Here is a 15,782-nt window from a genome sequence, read left to right as displayed (position 1 = left end):
GCTTGTTGCTATGGTTACGGCCCCAGTTGTGGCCTCCCTCTACTTAATTACATCCTTAATTTACCTTGACGAGATGCACGTAATTACACATACTGCAATAAAGCCGCTACAGTGATGAAGTGTAACTAATAATGCAAGTTGCCATTATCGCTAAAGAAGTTCATACCGCTGAGTTGAATTTTAGGAGGAGACTAAAAGCAAATTCTTATAATTGTCAATGTGTAAGTTTTATTTTGTTATTTTTTATTTTTTTGGATACATCCCTAAAACTAGGCAGGCTTTTATAGTATGCATCATTTTATTGCATTATTGCACTGAGTAGGAACCTTTCAATATTATTCAGTGTTCAAAGTCCACTCACTCGCCTTTGTAACATCACACATTTTTCTTCTCGCATATCACAAACCTGCAACCTTGAGTGGGTCTCGCCATCACCGTACACAAAGCTAATGCGACCTGACACATCGGCGGCTGTGTGTGTGTGTGTGTGTGTGTGTGTGTGTGTGTGTCCTCGGGGATGGATTGTGGCGCAAGGCATGAGCTTATGTATGAAGAGCTTCCAAAGCAAAGGTTCAGCAGCGGGCTTGTAGGGCATCTGTGGTGTTTATGTAACATGTTTTTTACATTTTTTTATTGAGGTGGAATATCGAGGAGTTTTTACCTCATCAGACTGTTTTCTTTTGAGGTCCCAAGGAATTGAGTGGTGTAGCAATTTTTAAAGGATCACTTTTCACGGGTTTTTTTACAGTATAGTGCAGCCCTGAACTTCACTGAGAATAGGGGCGGAGTCCTGCCACCAATAGCTAAAATCCCCAAATAATTGACACCACCCAAAAAAGGGGTTTGTAATTACCTACAGATGCCATAAAATCGCGGAAAAGCACCAAAAGCGGAGAGGCTCATCAAGGAAGTGCACGCTATGGTATTGATTAATTTACCGTGGTCTGTAACAACAAAGAAAGCATCAGCAAAACGTCAACATCATGCATCTAGCATGTACACAATCATCAACCCATGTTACATACAGTAACTGTATTCAGAAGTTAAATTATTTGACAAAAACAAACCACGTTAACCGCAGGCTCATCAATAGCATTAGTACTAGTGACAAAAAAAATATCATAGAAAACCATTAAAAATTCTATTTTTCATAACACATTGTTCTTACCATAAACAAATGCTTATTAACTAATCTTTTGTGTTGTGTCTTAAGATTTTTGGAATACTTTTTTTTGGTTTGACATTTTTTGGAAGACTGGCTTTAAATGTTTATCTTTTTACCATTACTGTTTTTTTTTCTTTTCAAATTCAAAGCATGCACACCTTTTGTTGATTTGTGCAAGGGTGCGTCGCTGTTCCTTTTGGATAATGGTGTGTATGTAAAAAGAACGCGCAGTAGTCGTCTCAAAAGTCCATGACCAAAGTTTCCGAGTTTCACTGTAGAGATCGATGAGACCAGAAGGGAAAGACAAACGCTCCCCTAACCAATTAATCTGACGTCTTCTCCCGCCAAATCAGATCTGGGTGATACGAACGTGTCTGCCTGTGCGTACTCTCGCCTGAAACGCTTGTCTCCTACCAAAAGAAAAAGATTACAAAAAATCACACTTGACACAAGTATTTATAGCTCCTGCGGCTCATCTCCCGCGCGTCATCAAAAAAGAGCTCATTTCGAGGAGATGGTGAGCGAGGGGTACAGTTGCAAAGGCGGAGAAAATTTCTGTTCAGATTTCCATGGGAAATTAAGATTGAATATGAATTTTTGGAAAGACATATTCAACCATAAATAAGCAGGCATTCATGCTAATGTAATATACTCAAAATATCTGATAATAAGTAAAAATGCATTTAAAAAGCATGACATCTCAACATATTCATTAGTCAGTCAAACTTTGTAAATATTTTGTTGCACATTCAATTGTTTCATTGAAGATCAAAAACATAAATGTGGAGTTCAATATTACTCGTAAAGGACATTGAGTTAGTTACCTTGTGTATGAAATGTGCTATATAAATAAATTTGCCTTGCATCAGTCCCCAACACAACCCATTCAAAAATTTATAAAAATGCACACCCAAACCATAAATACCAGCAAAATCCTTTATTACATTTTATTCAGTTAATATTACAAAACCCATTAACAACTTCTTTGCGCACAAAATATTTATTCACATTTGTTCACTTGCATAGTACCGTATTTTTCCCACGATAGGGCGCACTGGATTATAAGGCGCAATTTCAATGAACGGGTCTATTTTCATACATAAAGCGCACCGGATTATAAAGCGTTTTAAGCGAAACAAAATTGTCAGATAAGTCACTTACATACACGCACCTCAATATTATGTTGACGCACAGTACGTATTACTCCGCAAGGCTCCTGATTACGGTAGCCGTAATGGTCTGACAATCCGTCAAGCGGTGCGGCTTCGTAGCTTACCAAAGTCGTACTAAAACATTTTGACAGATTTTTGAGCGCCGTGTACCACATAAAATCGGTTGAAAGTCAGTAAGCACAACCAGAATTCATACATAAGGCGCACTGTCAATTTTTGAGAACATTTCCGGATTTTAAGTGCGCCTTACAGTCCGAAGAATACGGTACTCGTACTAAGAAAACAAATTATGAACATGGATTTACTGTGGGCTAAAGGATCAAGCCCGACTGGACAACAGGTCCTGCACGAGCAGAACAAAACATATTATGTTAATGATAACAACTGAAAAATACACAATACCAGTATGTGTTTTTTTCCCCCCCAGATTAGACAGAACATTTTGGAACCGCAGAAGCTGGCAAACTTGAGATACGTCGCCGCTCGAGTGAAGTGAAAAATAACAAAATGATGAAATGAAAACCTTATCCGCCGATGCACGTTCAGCCATTGAACAGTACAAACAGTCGAAGTCACAAATACAAAATGAGAATACTCGCAAGGGGCTGCTGTAGGCCACATCTCACGCCCAAACGTTCACATGCAGACGAACCAGCCACGATGCTGATGTCACTCACTAGGCCACGCCTCTTAAATGCACACATACAACACCGCAGTTGTCGTCGTGGCTTTTGGCTCGTCCCAACATACAGTGAATACACAACAAAAGCAGTTTCTTTCTTTACATTCTCTGCTCTTTTATACAACACAGTGGTATTTGTATTAATTAAAAACCCAAACCCAAGATTTTTGTTTTTATGTAGTTGGCTACTTACTCCACAACTGTGGGGCACGAAATGAATCGAGGGTCCCGAAATTGCTGTCCATAACAAATTTTACGACTTGTTAAAAACTCTCTGACAGCTACACGACAGCGCTCGTCATAAATCAAAACAGGCCTCTCTTTTTAAAAATGTTCTTCTTCCCCATTATCTATTAATCCTCTGCCGCTTTCTGGATCTCCCGCGATGATGTCGTTTCCCTGTGAAAAAAGGGCAAAAAGTCAATGTTTCAAAGTTGCGTTGGGCCTGTGATTGATTTTCCCCCTCATCCCGCCCGTGGTCTGCTGCACAGCTCCTGAGCTGCGACCTGCCCAATTTCTACCGCCGCAGTTATCAACGTGGCGAACCCGTCGTTATTCCTCCACATCACCCACAGAGGGAACTTGTCGTAATTACCCATAGAACTCGTCAATATTTATCCATTGTGTGTCTGTGATGTTTTGTTGAAAAAGGGGCCGCTTGTAAGTTTGTTATGTGAAGTTTTTTTGTTGTTGTTTTGCATAGTCCCCCCCCCCCCCCCCCCCCCCCTCCTCACTCTTGTTGGCCTTAATAATTAAAGCGCCTCTTTCTTGCTGTGTGTTTCAGAGTCGGGAAGAAGATGCGCACGGGATCCCTGCCAGGCAACTCGGTGAGTCTAATCAGACAAAAGGAAGCACAAAAACAAAAACAAAAAAAGATCCAAACAAAAAAATCAGAGGAAAGCCTTTGTTCGACACCGCATCAACATGACAGCTCGTGTTGCAATAACAGTTTAAGCGAGTACAAATGTGTATCTATAAATATAAATGCATTGTACTTAAAAAAAAAAAAAAAAAAAAAAAAAGCTGCTCACTGCTTATTAAATAAACATTCAGACTTGAGTCATCCATGCAGAGGTGGGACCGAGTACCAGTTGACAAATCCCACATCGAGCTGTTGTTGTTTCTCAAGTCATGCAACAATGACACAAAAATTGAAGAAGCCAACATCATTTTATTTGTGAGTATGGTTTAAAAAAAAAAAAAGTCAACAAAGTTACAAAGTAAACAAAAAATGCATTAGAATTTTTAGCGTGGAGACCTCCTAATTTGAATTAGGGCTGCAGCTACGGAATATTTTTTGAATCAGTTATTCTACCGATGATCCCATCAATGAGCCGAGTAATCACATCGAAATGGATTTTGGATAACAAAAAAATGTGCACGTAAGACTCTGGTATCATTGTCATCCACTTGGCGTGCCATTCTTACCTTCCACGCAATAATATCTGGCCTGATGAGTGACTGGCAGTCAGAATTCGGATTGTTATTTTTTACCCGAAATCGGAGCAAAAAAAAAAAAATAAATTACAAAATTGCGACACATTTACCACTGGGGTAACTATCAATGCATCCATCCATTTTCAACACCGCTTATCCTGGTTAGGGTCGCGGGGCGCTGGAGCCTATCCCAGCTGACTTCGGGCAAAAGGTGGACTCCACTCTAAACTGGTCGCCAGTCAGTCACAGGGCACATATAGACACGGACAACCATCCGCACTCACACCCTCACTGAGTGGGAACTGAACCCACGCCGCCCGCACCAAATTCGGGCGAGTGCGCCACTACACCATCACTGATTTGCTGTAACTAAAAATCCATATTCATCAGGGCATTATGAATAGAAATGTTTCTGCGTTTTTGCAAATCTAGAAAAGCTCTTCAGTATATAAAACCAATGCATTTTACTTTGTCTTAAGAACATTTGCTAGCTTATTGCTACCACAACATCATCTTGAGGCCCCCAAGTCGTCAAAAAAGAAACATCGCTGAACGGTGACCATCTTACAAACCTTTAACTTCACAAGTATTAAAAGTGTGTACAGCGGTACCTCGATTTACCAGTTGAATTAATTCCGCGACCTACGCTTGTAACACACATCACTTGTGTCTCGATCCAACTTTCCTCATTGAAAGGAATGAAAATGCTATTAATCCAGGCCAGGACGGCATTGCACAAGAGAATCTGTTCTCAATTGTCTTACTTGGATAAATAAGGGTTAAACAAATAATCTGCTCCAGGCTCCCCAAAAACCCCAACAATTTTGTCACATGTTCTTTAATGACAAAAATGGCAAACTGCTGTATTGGGACTGTCGAAAAACAAAACAGTAATAAGATAATAATTCGGTTCAACTCAGTTACACTTGTTTTTAACACAAGCTAAGTACTGTAACACTTGAATGCTGTAAAGTATGAAATGTGCACAAGCCTGATTTGAACAAAGTTCTTCCACCTCCACTCGTGACTCATGGTCATATTTTATTAACAACACACACAAACACACACACACACACACACACACACACAGTGTATTATGTAATTGTATTGCTTGTGCTTTTCTTCGTTTTCATTTGAATCAAAAGCACTGTTTGATTATGCCACCTTTGGATTAAAATCGGCACTCACTTATGAGTATATCATGCTGTGGGACTGACTTTAATTTGTTTTTGTATTTCAAACTTCCCTACATGACTGCAATCAATTCATCACATTTAAGACAGCACACATGTTTGCCACAATAAGTTTTTGTTCATTCAAATTGGTTGACAAATTAACACATGCGTGATTGTAAACAACACCTTTCAATGAAAAAAAAACCAAAAAAAAATACATATATATTTTTATTTCCCATTCGGCAACTGCAGACACCAATAGACTAGTGAAAAAAATTAAAGGACTTCTCGATTCATTGGGGGCTTAACCCGTCGTGATTTGAGAGGGATTCTTTTCTTTTTTTAGTGATTGTCTTCATTCCTCACAAAAGCACTCGTACCCAGCTTTATAATGCTTAATCATTTGAAACACTGACCCAGCCTTGAAACCCTAATTTTACAGGTGGAACCTAGTTTTAAAACCCTACCCCAGGCAGAAAAAGCTCATTTAATAAAATCCCTAATCCTAATTTGAAACCCTAATCAAGGCTCGAAACCATAATTCCAAACTCTTACCCAAACTTGATACCCTAATTCAAATGCTAACAGATGCTTGAAACATTAATTTGAAACACTAATTTACAACCATAATGCTGCCTTGAAATGCTAATTGGAAACTCTAACCTTGGCTTGAAACCCTAATTGCAAGCCAGAACCCTGACATAAAACCCCAACTTGAACCCCAAAACCTGGTTTAGAACCCTAACTTTGAAACCGTAACCCAGGCTTGCAAGTTTAAATTTGAAGCCTAATCTGACACCGTAACCTCGGTTTGTAACCGTTCTATTAAAACCCTAACCTCCAGCCCCAACACTGGCTCAAAATCCTTATTTCAAAGCTGAACTTGAAACCCTAACTTTGAAAGCCTAATTTCAAACCCTTACCTGACCTCTAAACCCGAACCTAAAACCCCAATCCTTTCTGGAAACCTTAACTTGAAAGCCTAGTTTGATACCCTAACCTTGTCCTGAACTGCGTCTTTGAAACTGTAATTGCAAAGCCAAACCCAGGCTACAAACTCTGACTTGAAACCCGACATTGAAACCCTAATTTCATGTTTAATTGCAAATGATTAAATAATAAATATATATTTCTTTTTCCATCAGGCGACAACGTACACAAACAGAAGTGTGCAAAAGTTAAAAACGTGTCTCGCTTCATTGGAAGCTTATCGGTTCGCAATATGAGGTGGATTCTTCTCCCTTTCTCTTTTTTTTTTTTTTTTTGACTGTGTTTTCATCCCCTCCACACAAGCAGTAGCACCCAACTTCATAATGTTGTCATTTGCCACAAATACAAACATCCGTCTTAAAGGGCGGTGGGGGAGAAAAGAAAAGTGATGCTGTCTCGCACCGAGCAAATCGTGATTGCCTTTTTCACGCCAGTCGATCTTGACTGGCCTGTGGAGAATATTGAGAATTGTTTGTGTCGGCCCAATATATAGAAGGTATAATAGCTGACTCTATGTATTATTTATTGCTAATGCAAAAGTTGTAAGGAACTTTTTTTGATTGGGGTGTGTGGGGAAAGATGTCAGTGCTGGAACATATACAGTGCTGTGAAAAAGTGTTTGCCCTCTTCTCAAATTCTCATTTATTTTTGTACGGTTTCCCTACTTTAACGCTAACGATCGTCAAACAAATGTATCATCATACATCATTGTCTGGTATTTACATTTGTTTGACGATCTTAAACATGAAAGTGGAAACTATGCAAAAAAAATACGAATTTGAGAAGGCGGCAAATACTTTTTCATGCCAATGTACCTGTACGTCGATGGATTTTTTGTTTTAGCCATTAGGAGGCGCTTCTGAATGTTTTATGGGCGGGACATTAATGACAAAACTGATTGATGATTCAAACCAAAATGTCTGACTTCCTGTGTCATCTCAAACGTCTTCTTGTGGGTCTACTCGTGATTGGCATGCCAAGGGAAATTCCGTTTCTTTTTTAATGACGAATCATCAGTCTTGCTCAAATTGCCCCTAAAATTGCCACTTCAAACCAAAATGGTTGACTTCCTGACCATATTAAGGCATGGCTTCTTGAGACGTATTTTGTGAGTCTACTCACAGTCTGCATGCCGACCGGATTTTATGTTGCCATGTGAAATTGGCTTCGGGGGCTGAATTTTTAAAGTCTCTATTTTTTTTTTTTTATGGCGAGTCATTACACTTGGTCAGATTGGCCTGTAAAAGGGTGGCTTCAAACCAAAATTGTTCAAATCCTGGCTATAAAGAAAGAGCACAAAACCAGGAATACATTGTTTTTTCAGCAAATAGCTGGTGACGGTTCCACAGAAAATAACATATACGGGTGAATTTGTGAATCGCGAACTGCAAAAAGGTTTACCAGGGGTTATTTTTCCCCGCAATAGTGGAAAAACCACAATTAAAGAAACTAAAACAAATTCTTATAGCCTTAAACACATTCAAATTGATTAAAACGTACTTTTAAAAATCTTAAAAGTATTCCTTAGCGCCTGTTGTCTTTTTCTCGCTGTCAAGAAATGGGAGGTTATCGCATAACATCACTTTGAGGAAATGAAACAACGACTCGCTGAGTTCTCTCAGAGGTAAAGCGGGTCTTTGCTGCAAGCTGTTTGTCACTCCCAGTGAAAGTTTACTGTAAATCTCACATATAAAACAATATAATACAAAGATACAGTAGAATGGGGCGCGAATGATGAACCCTGATATATTAGGGGTTCACCGTTTTAGTGTATTATGTCATTTGAAACCAAAATATTGCGATACAAGTTCCCAATGCACACACTTAACTTTTTTATTACCATTTATTTATTTATTTATTTATTTATTTATTTATTTATTTTTTTTAGGAGAGAAATCCACTAAGTTGATGTCCTGCAAGTCAATAAAAAAATGTGTATTCATATAAATGTCCATCTCTGTGCCTCGCTAGACCACTTCTTCCTATCTGACGCCTCTTTTCAAATAGCAAAATCAAAACTCTTTGCGGCAGTATTGAATTTTGGGCTTCCCGATGCGAGCGTGAGGATCGACCGTTAATTCCCGAGCCGGCCGAGTGTGACGGCTCAGTCGGGGAAACTGCAGCCTGAATTCTTCTCCGGGTTCAGATGTGTGACTTTCCGACAGTGGAAGGAAGCAACGAAGTACAAATACTTTATACCCGTCCTCAAGTCATTTTGTAGTATTTAGTTTCTGTTTTCATTGTTAGCTAATTCAGCATTTTTGTTAGTCAGTTCACATGAGCAAACGGGTAGCGTATATAATTGACAATAAAAGTGAAGTTTCACTTTTGTACATTTCAGAAGGTATGTGAAAAGTGTTGTTGTTGCTCTTCTTAAAAAGACACATGCAAGTAATGTGTATTTTTTTGTTATCATTTGCGAATTTATCTTTTTTTTTTTTAGTTTTTTGTTAGCCAGTGCACAACATTGGCAAAAGTCACGAGAACACGGTTTGACAGCGTTGAAGCAGAGCCAACGCTAGCTAGCTCTTAAACAAGTAGCGTGACGTTAATACAAAATGGAAACGATTTTATGACCTTCTTTTTACTTTTGTACTTGCATATCATCATTCTCTTTTAGAAAAATACAGGACTTAAATCAGTACTTGTTCTTTAACCAAAAAAAAACTTTCTTTTGTTTTGTTTTTTATACATGTATCAGTACTTCGACTTACAAGTGGCTTATGTCTTCAATAACACGAGTCAGTGGAGTGCTGCAGATTGCGCAGCATGGAAATCGGATGGTCGATGAGATGCACGAGTAGGGGGGAGAATCACATCTGCCGAGTATGAAGATGAGGCTGTGCCATCCTCTGTCATGTGTGATTATGCCCGGCAATGAAGACGTGTGCCGGAGTCCTGATGGCATCATCGCTCTCGCCTAATGGCCCCCCACATGAACTATTTACCACTTCAGCTCTCCTTTGTGACTGGAATTTCAGTTCCTTGATGGGATTTAGAACTCACAATGCCTTTACTGTCCACTGAAAATAACTTGGTACACACCCATTCATTTCTAAACCACTGGCAACAAAAGTGAGTATACCCTCAGGTGAAAATGTTCAAATTGTGCCCCATTATTTTCCAGCAAGGCCTGAACCCTCTTGGGCACGGAGTTCACCAGAGTTTCGAAGTTTGCTACTGGAATCCTCGTTCACTCCTCCATGACGACATCATGGAACTGGTGGATGTTAGAAGCCTTGTGCCCCTTCACCTGCAGTTTCACCTGCCCCACAGATGCTCAATGGTGTTTAGTTCTGGAGACATGCCCGGTCCATCACCTTTCCCCTTAGCGTCTTTACCTAGGCAAAGTTGGAGGTGCGTTTGGGTCATTATCATGTTAGGATTCTTCCCTGTTTCCAAGGGGAGGGGATCCTACTCTGCTGTACTGTGTCACAGCACATGTTGGCATTCATGCTTCCCTCAATGGACTGTAGCCTCCCAGTGCTGGCTGCACTCATGCAGCCCCAGACCATCGCACTCCCACCACCATGCTTGACTGTCGACGAGATAAACTTGTCTTTGTACTCTTCATGTGTTTGCCGCACCACGCACGCTTGACATCATCTGAACCAAATAGGTTCATCTTGGTCTCGTCAGACCACAGGACGTGGTTCCAAAAATCCATGCCCTTAGTCGGCTTGTCTTCACCAAACCGTTTGCTGGCTTGTAGTGTGTGGCGTCAGGTTTGAACACTAATAACGACAACATCTGGATATGACTCTTCGGACGTGCACTCAACTTCTTTGGTTGACCACGGCAAGGCCTGTTCTGAGTGGAACCTGTCCTGTTGAACTGCTGCTTTTGATTGATTAAATAGTTGATTAATTGACAGTTCAATCTGTACACTGACTTTCTTCAGTGTCCCTAAAAAAGTTGTCAATATTTACAAACATGTGGAGGTTGTACTCACTTTCGGCAAACTATTGTGGATTGAGCCTTAGTCAGTGTTGTCTCCTCCACGCGTCCATATAGCTCAGCTGCATTCAGTGTTTATCTTGGCGGTTCCTTCGTATTGAGTTGTGCCCTTTGCGCACACCTTCACTGCGCACCTCTCCACGGAGTTGACAGCGGCGCCCGGAGGTCGTGCCGCTCTCCTCCGCCGTCCTCCACAACATCCACTTTCCCGCTCTCGGGAAGTGTCACCATTGATTTGGGCTAACCAGGCTGCAGGCCATCTGCATTCACTCGCAGCATATGTGCGCGCACACACACACACACACACACACACATCTACAAATGCGTAACATATTTCACTTTAGCGCCCTTCATCCGATTAATCACCGCTGGCCTCCAGGTTGTGTTGGCCGCAGGAGAAGCACATAAGTTACTTTCCCCTCCTAAGCTTCCTCTGTGGAATTATTTTTTTTTTTTTTATCCCCTTCCAATTCTTTTGCATCTGTTCCAAATTGACCTGAAACCCTCATTTGAAACCATGATCCGACTTTGAGACACTAAACTTAGTTGGAAACTCTAACCCAGGCTTGAAACCTTGACTTGAAACCCAAAACCTGTTTTGAAACCATAAATGAAATCCTAACTTGATACCCTAACCCTGGTTTGAAACCCTACTACCCTTGCTTGAGACTCCAAATACAAACCCTAAAGCTTTGTTGAAACCCAAATCCAAGCTTTCAACCCTAACGCTGTCTTGAAAATCCTACTTAGCAAGGACTAGAGTTTCATAGAGTTTCATGGTCTCGAGACCAAGACTGGTCTCAACTGTTACAACACTGAAAACCTAACCCAGGCTTGATACCCTGTTTACCTATAGATGCCACAAGATGGCGGCAAGGGACTACTTTTGTCTAAAAGAAGCTCCTCAACCAGATGGCGCTTTCCAGTGAATAACAGTGGCTAAGTCCACCCCTAAAAAATATCCGCATCCAACATCCAAATGCTGAACCGCAAATATGTGGGGGTTCGCTGTCCTCCAGTAACGTACAGATACCTAAAAAATCAGCAAGTACATTATTTGTGTTTCGTCATTTCCCGTCCCTGTCGAATTGAAGTCTATCATCACAAACCTCATCTTGACGAGAGAGTACACAGCCAAGACCGAACAGACGCCCACTCGGCATCAAACTCCCTCCCACGCGCACGCCTGTAACCCCCTGTTGGTTCACTTTTCCGGGCAGCGAGCCCATTTCCTTCGCAGCTAACCCGTTTGGTCATGTTTGACCAAACGGGCTAGTCGGGCGCACAGGTCGATGTATTGATCGCGCGTTCGTCGCCTGCCTTGCTCGATCACGAGTGGCCAGACGCTGGCTAATGGTGGCAGATGCGGATTTCCACCTGAAAGGAGAAGGACACAATATGGATGGAAGGGAAGGAAGGACACTTACCGGATTGTTCCTTTCTTTTTTTTTTTTTCTTCTTTCTGCAGTTTGATGATGAGTCGAAAGCTATTAGTATCGAGCCGAGGTCTGTGAGTTCAGTCTTAATTAGTTTCTTTCTTTTTTTCCCCCTTCTTTTTTTGCCCCTCGACACAGAACACAATTTTATCTACACGACGATGGATTGGGAAATGGTTTATCTGATTCAGCTGTCAATCTGGATTTTCCGGAAATGCACGCAAAGTCAGCCATTTAGCGAGCTCAGCAGAAGGACATTTGGAGGTGGCGCATGGTGGGGATTTGCCTTCTAAGCTCAGACCTGTGGACCTGTCTCTCCGTTGGGAGACTTGGTAAATCTGGGGGGATCAATCGGATCTTTGTCATGAGTGACAAGCTCTCGGCCCCGCTTTCTGAACTTTGATTTTGTGATATTGTGAAAGACGTCTTTGTCAACATCTGGGATGTCCAAGCTTTTTCCACTGTGGGCCACATACAGTATTGCTTTGCTGTATCGCGGTTTACCTACTACAATTACGTCCAAGTAAAACATAAATAAATAAATAAATAAACCTTGCAATTTGAATGAAATTTGAAAAGGGGATGGAGGGAACTACGTCACAGTTCTCATTCACAGTATACCCCTGTTTATCACAGGTGGTATGTTCCAGACCCAGCCCTCAGTAGCTGAAAATCTGTAATCTAGAGGAACCATATAGAAATCTTTATTTCTACAGTTTTATCTCTCCAACATCCACTTTTAAACACATCGTAAATGTATTTGACCAAACACACAATAAATGCCAGAATAAAATGTGTATAAAATGCCGAATGTGTTGTCGTGTGTGTGTGTGTGTTAGGTACAGTATGTGCCTTTAAGAGGCGGGGCGTGGTAGGGTGGCATTTGACGTCAACGGGTCTGCGTGTGGATGTCCGGGCGTGACCTGTCGCTGAGAGCAGATCCTGCGTGAGTGTGCCTGTTGTGTTTGTGTTTGACTCATCTCCCGACATTCAATAAACAGCTGAACAAGTTTATCGGTGGCTCTACTTTCCCGCTTGCGAGGGCATTACTGTATCGTAATTAAGTATACTGCGGTGCCTCGAGATACAAATTTTATTCGTTCCTTTACCACAATCCAGAAAAAATCCAGTACGATCAGATTAAGGTGATTGCGTACGTTAGATTTTTTTGCAATCGTTCGTTTGCAGTCATTCAAAAGCCAAATGACTGCTTATTTCAAAGCGCTTCTTTCTGGAAATAAGAATTTACGACCCTCTTCTCTGCGAATGATGGGAATCGTGTTAAATCCGCGTGTGTAATTTGGTGCCGAGTCTTCATCTGAGTTGCCGAGAACCGAGAACGTCTTGCGCAATTAATCACAAGCGAGTCATCCGAGCTGCCTGTCAAGATGGGGACAAACCAAGACGTCTTAATTGCTTTTCCTCAGAAGTGGCAAATGTATTCAACATTCTGTTCTTAAGTAGAAGTACTGAATCAACTTCTTCACTAAGTGAAAGTAATAAAAGGACACGAGTTTCACTGCTAGGTATCCACGTGAACTGATGGTGGTCAGATGTTGTTGAGAAGAGCCTGAAGCTCAACATAAATTATTTTTTCGCCTGCAACACAGAGCTAAAAATTGACCAAGCGAGTCAAGTCAAGGTACCGCTGTATTCTGTTACGTTTGTGTTTGTTACCACTGGTCACAGTTTTCAATCCCATTTAAAAGACAAAATCTGAGTTACTGGGTTTTGCAATTTTCAATTCCTGACAGGAAGCAGAAACACATTAATCTCAACGCCGCTAAATATGAAGGAAATGTGTTCTCAGTGATATAATCTGGATCTCTTCTTGGTGGTGATGACATTCTGCTCACAGCCGAGTGCACAGAAGATTTGATATCTCAGGCTCGTCATTAAGCCAGCGAGCTCTCCCCGCCATTCGTCTTCATGTGACATCCCTTTAAAGGTCCGCAATAGTGACCGCGCTCAGTGACGAATGACATTGACAGCACAAACAAAGTCTAATGTAAAGCCCTCCCGGCTCTCGAACAGCCTTGCACGACCCAAACTGCACTAAAGGGACAAAAATGGGCTGTGTACTTTCACGAGTGACAACTCCTAAACACCGGAAAGCCATCCTTCAAATCGAAATGAATGCAGCGCTTCACCTGGCTGTGACTAACATCTTTTTTTTTCTTCCCTGGGGTGATTCACCGCAGGGTATGTCGGAGCCAATAGCGAGGCATCAGGTCTAAAGCAGTAGTGGGGACGTACAAATACTTCATTAGTATACTTAAATTGATTCTTCAGGTATCTATACTTGAATAATAATTGTTTAGATGACTTTAACTTCATTCTTTACATTTGAAAACAAATATTAGTACTCTCTACTCCATACTTCGGCAAAATATGCTTGTTACGTAACCATAATAAGCCACGCAAAGCCTTAACCATGTGATTGTTAGGCCATACATCGCTTTAATAGGCCTCACATAACCTTAATATGCCTCACGTAACTTTAATATGCCACACAGAACACTATGCGTGTGATTGTTGGGTCACATATTGCTTTGACAAGGATTATTTTGACGACGCAAGCGTGTGATTGTTATGCCATGTAGCTTTTGAGAATTTCAATTTGGATTACACAACCGGATTTTATGCTCCACATAGCTTTTGAGAGATTATTTGGCTGACTCAAGCATGTGATTGTTATGCCACAGGTAGCTTTTGAGAGTGATTATTTTGATGACGCAAGCGTGTGATTATTATGCTACATGTAGCTTTTGAGAATTTTGATTTTGATTACACAAACAGATTTTATGCTGCATATATATTTTGACAACACAAGTGTGTGATTGTTATGCCACACAGCTTTTGAGAGGGATTGTTTAGATGACAATAGTACGGGATAGTTATGCCACACAGTTTTGAGTAATTGTTTTTATGAGACGAGCATGTTATTCTTATACCACAAGTTGCTGTTGAGTGATTATTATTATTTTTTTATTATTATTATTTTTTCTCTCACTCGTAACCTTAAGCGCCAGAATGTTGGGCCACATATCACTTTGAGTTTGTATTGACTACACAAGCGTGTGATTGTTATGCCACACGTCGCTTTGAATAATTGTTTGGACAAGACGAGTGTGATTGTTATGCTGGACATACTGTAACTTTTAAGAGTGATTGTTCTGACGACACGAGCGTGTGGTTGTCATGCCACAAGTAGCTTTGAATGATTGTTTTGATGAGACAAATACGTTATTGTGATGCCACACGTAGTTTTGACTGATTGTTTTGGCGAGATGAGGTTTAATTAACTTTGCATAACGTCTCATGTTTCCTTAATATGCCACTCGTAACCTTAACAGCGTGATTGTTAGGCACCACTTCGCTTTAACATGCCTCATGTTATCCTTAATATTCTTCACATTACCTTAATATACCACTCGTAACTTTAATGTGGCACACATAGCCTTGACCTGCCGACAACAGGACGGTAATTAATTGTATGCAAGCAGTCGTGTTGCTTAGTCTTATTTTGAAAGCTGTTTTTTGGTTGTTATGGTACTTCACAGAAAGCCAAGCTCATTTTTCATTCCGCACACTGTCTGGGCTGTGACATTACAGCTTCTCCCAGCTAATTAAGCTCTTAATGCCTTGCTTATTATCGCCGGGCGCGCAGTGGAGATTAGCGTAAGTCACCCAAGATGTACCCCCACCCCGATTGAGGCACGGAAGGTCATCGATAGCTGCCGTTCTTATTCCTCACGTCTCGAGCCT

At 41.0% G+C, this 15,782-nt stretch overlaps 1 protein-coding gene across 2 annotated transcripts in view; it reads left to right on the top strand.

Annotated features, from left to right (window-relative positions):
* The window catches only part of b3glcta (beta 3-glucosyltransferase a), a 53,829-nt gene that overhangs the window by 22,192 nt on the left and 15,855 nt on the right, over positions 1 to 15,782 (top strand). For both annotated transcript variants that reach the window (XM_061681692.1, XM_061681691.1), the window contains one exon: positions 3,804 to 3,846. In XM_061681692.1, coding sequence (XP_061537676.1) covers positions 3,804 to 3,846 — 43 coding nt within the window. The remainder of the gene's footprint in view (positions 1 to 3,803; positions 3,847 to 15,782) is intronic.

The sequence above is a fragment of the Phycodurus eques genome, chromosome 7 (genome assembly GCF_024500275.1).
Source record: "Phycodurus eques isolate BA_2022a chromosome 7, UOR_Pequ_1.1, whole genome shotgun sequence".
NCBI classification, from domain to species: domain Eukaryota; kingdom Metazoa; phylum Chordata; class Actinopteri; order Syngnathiformes; family Syngnathidae; genus Phycodurus; species Phycodurus eques.
The sequence above is the reverse complement of the archived record's forward strand: the minus strand, read 5'-3'. Positions and strand labels throughout refer to the sequence as shown.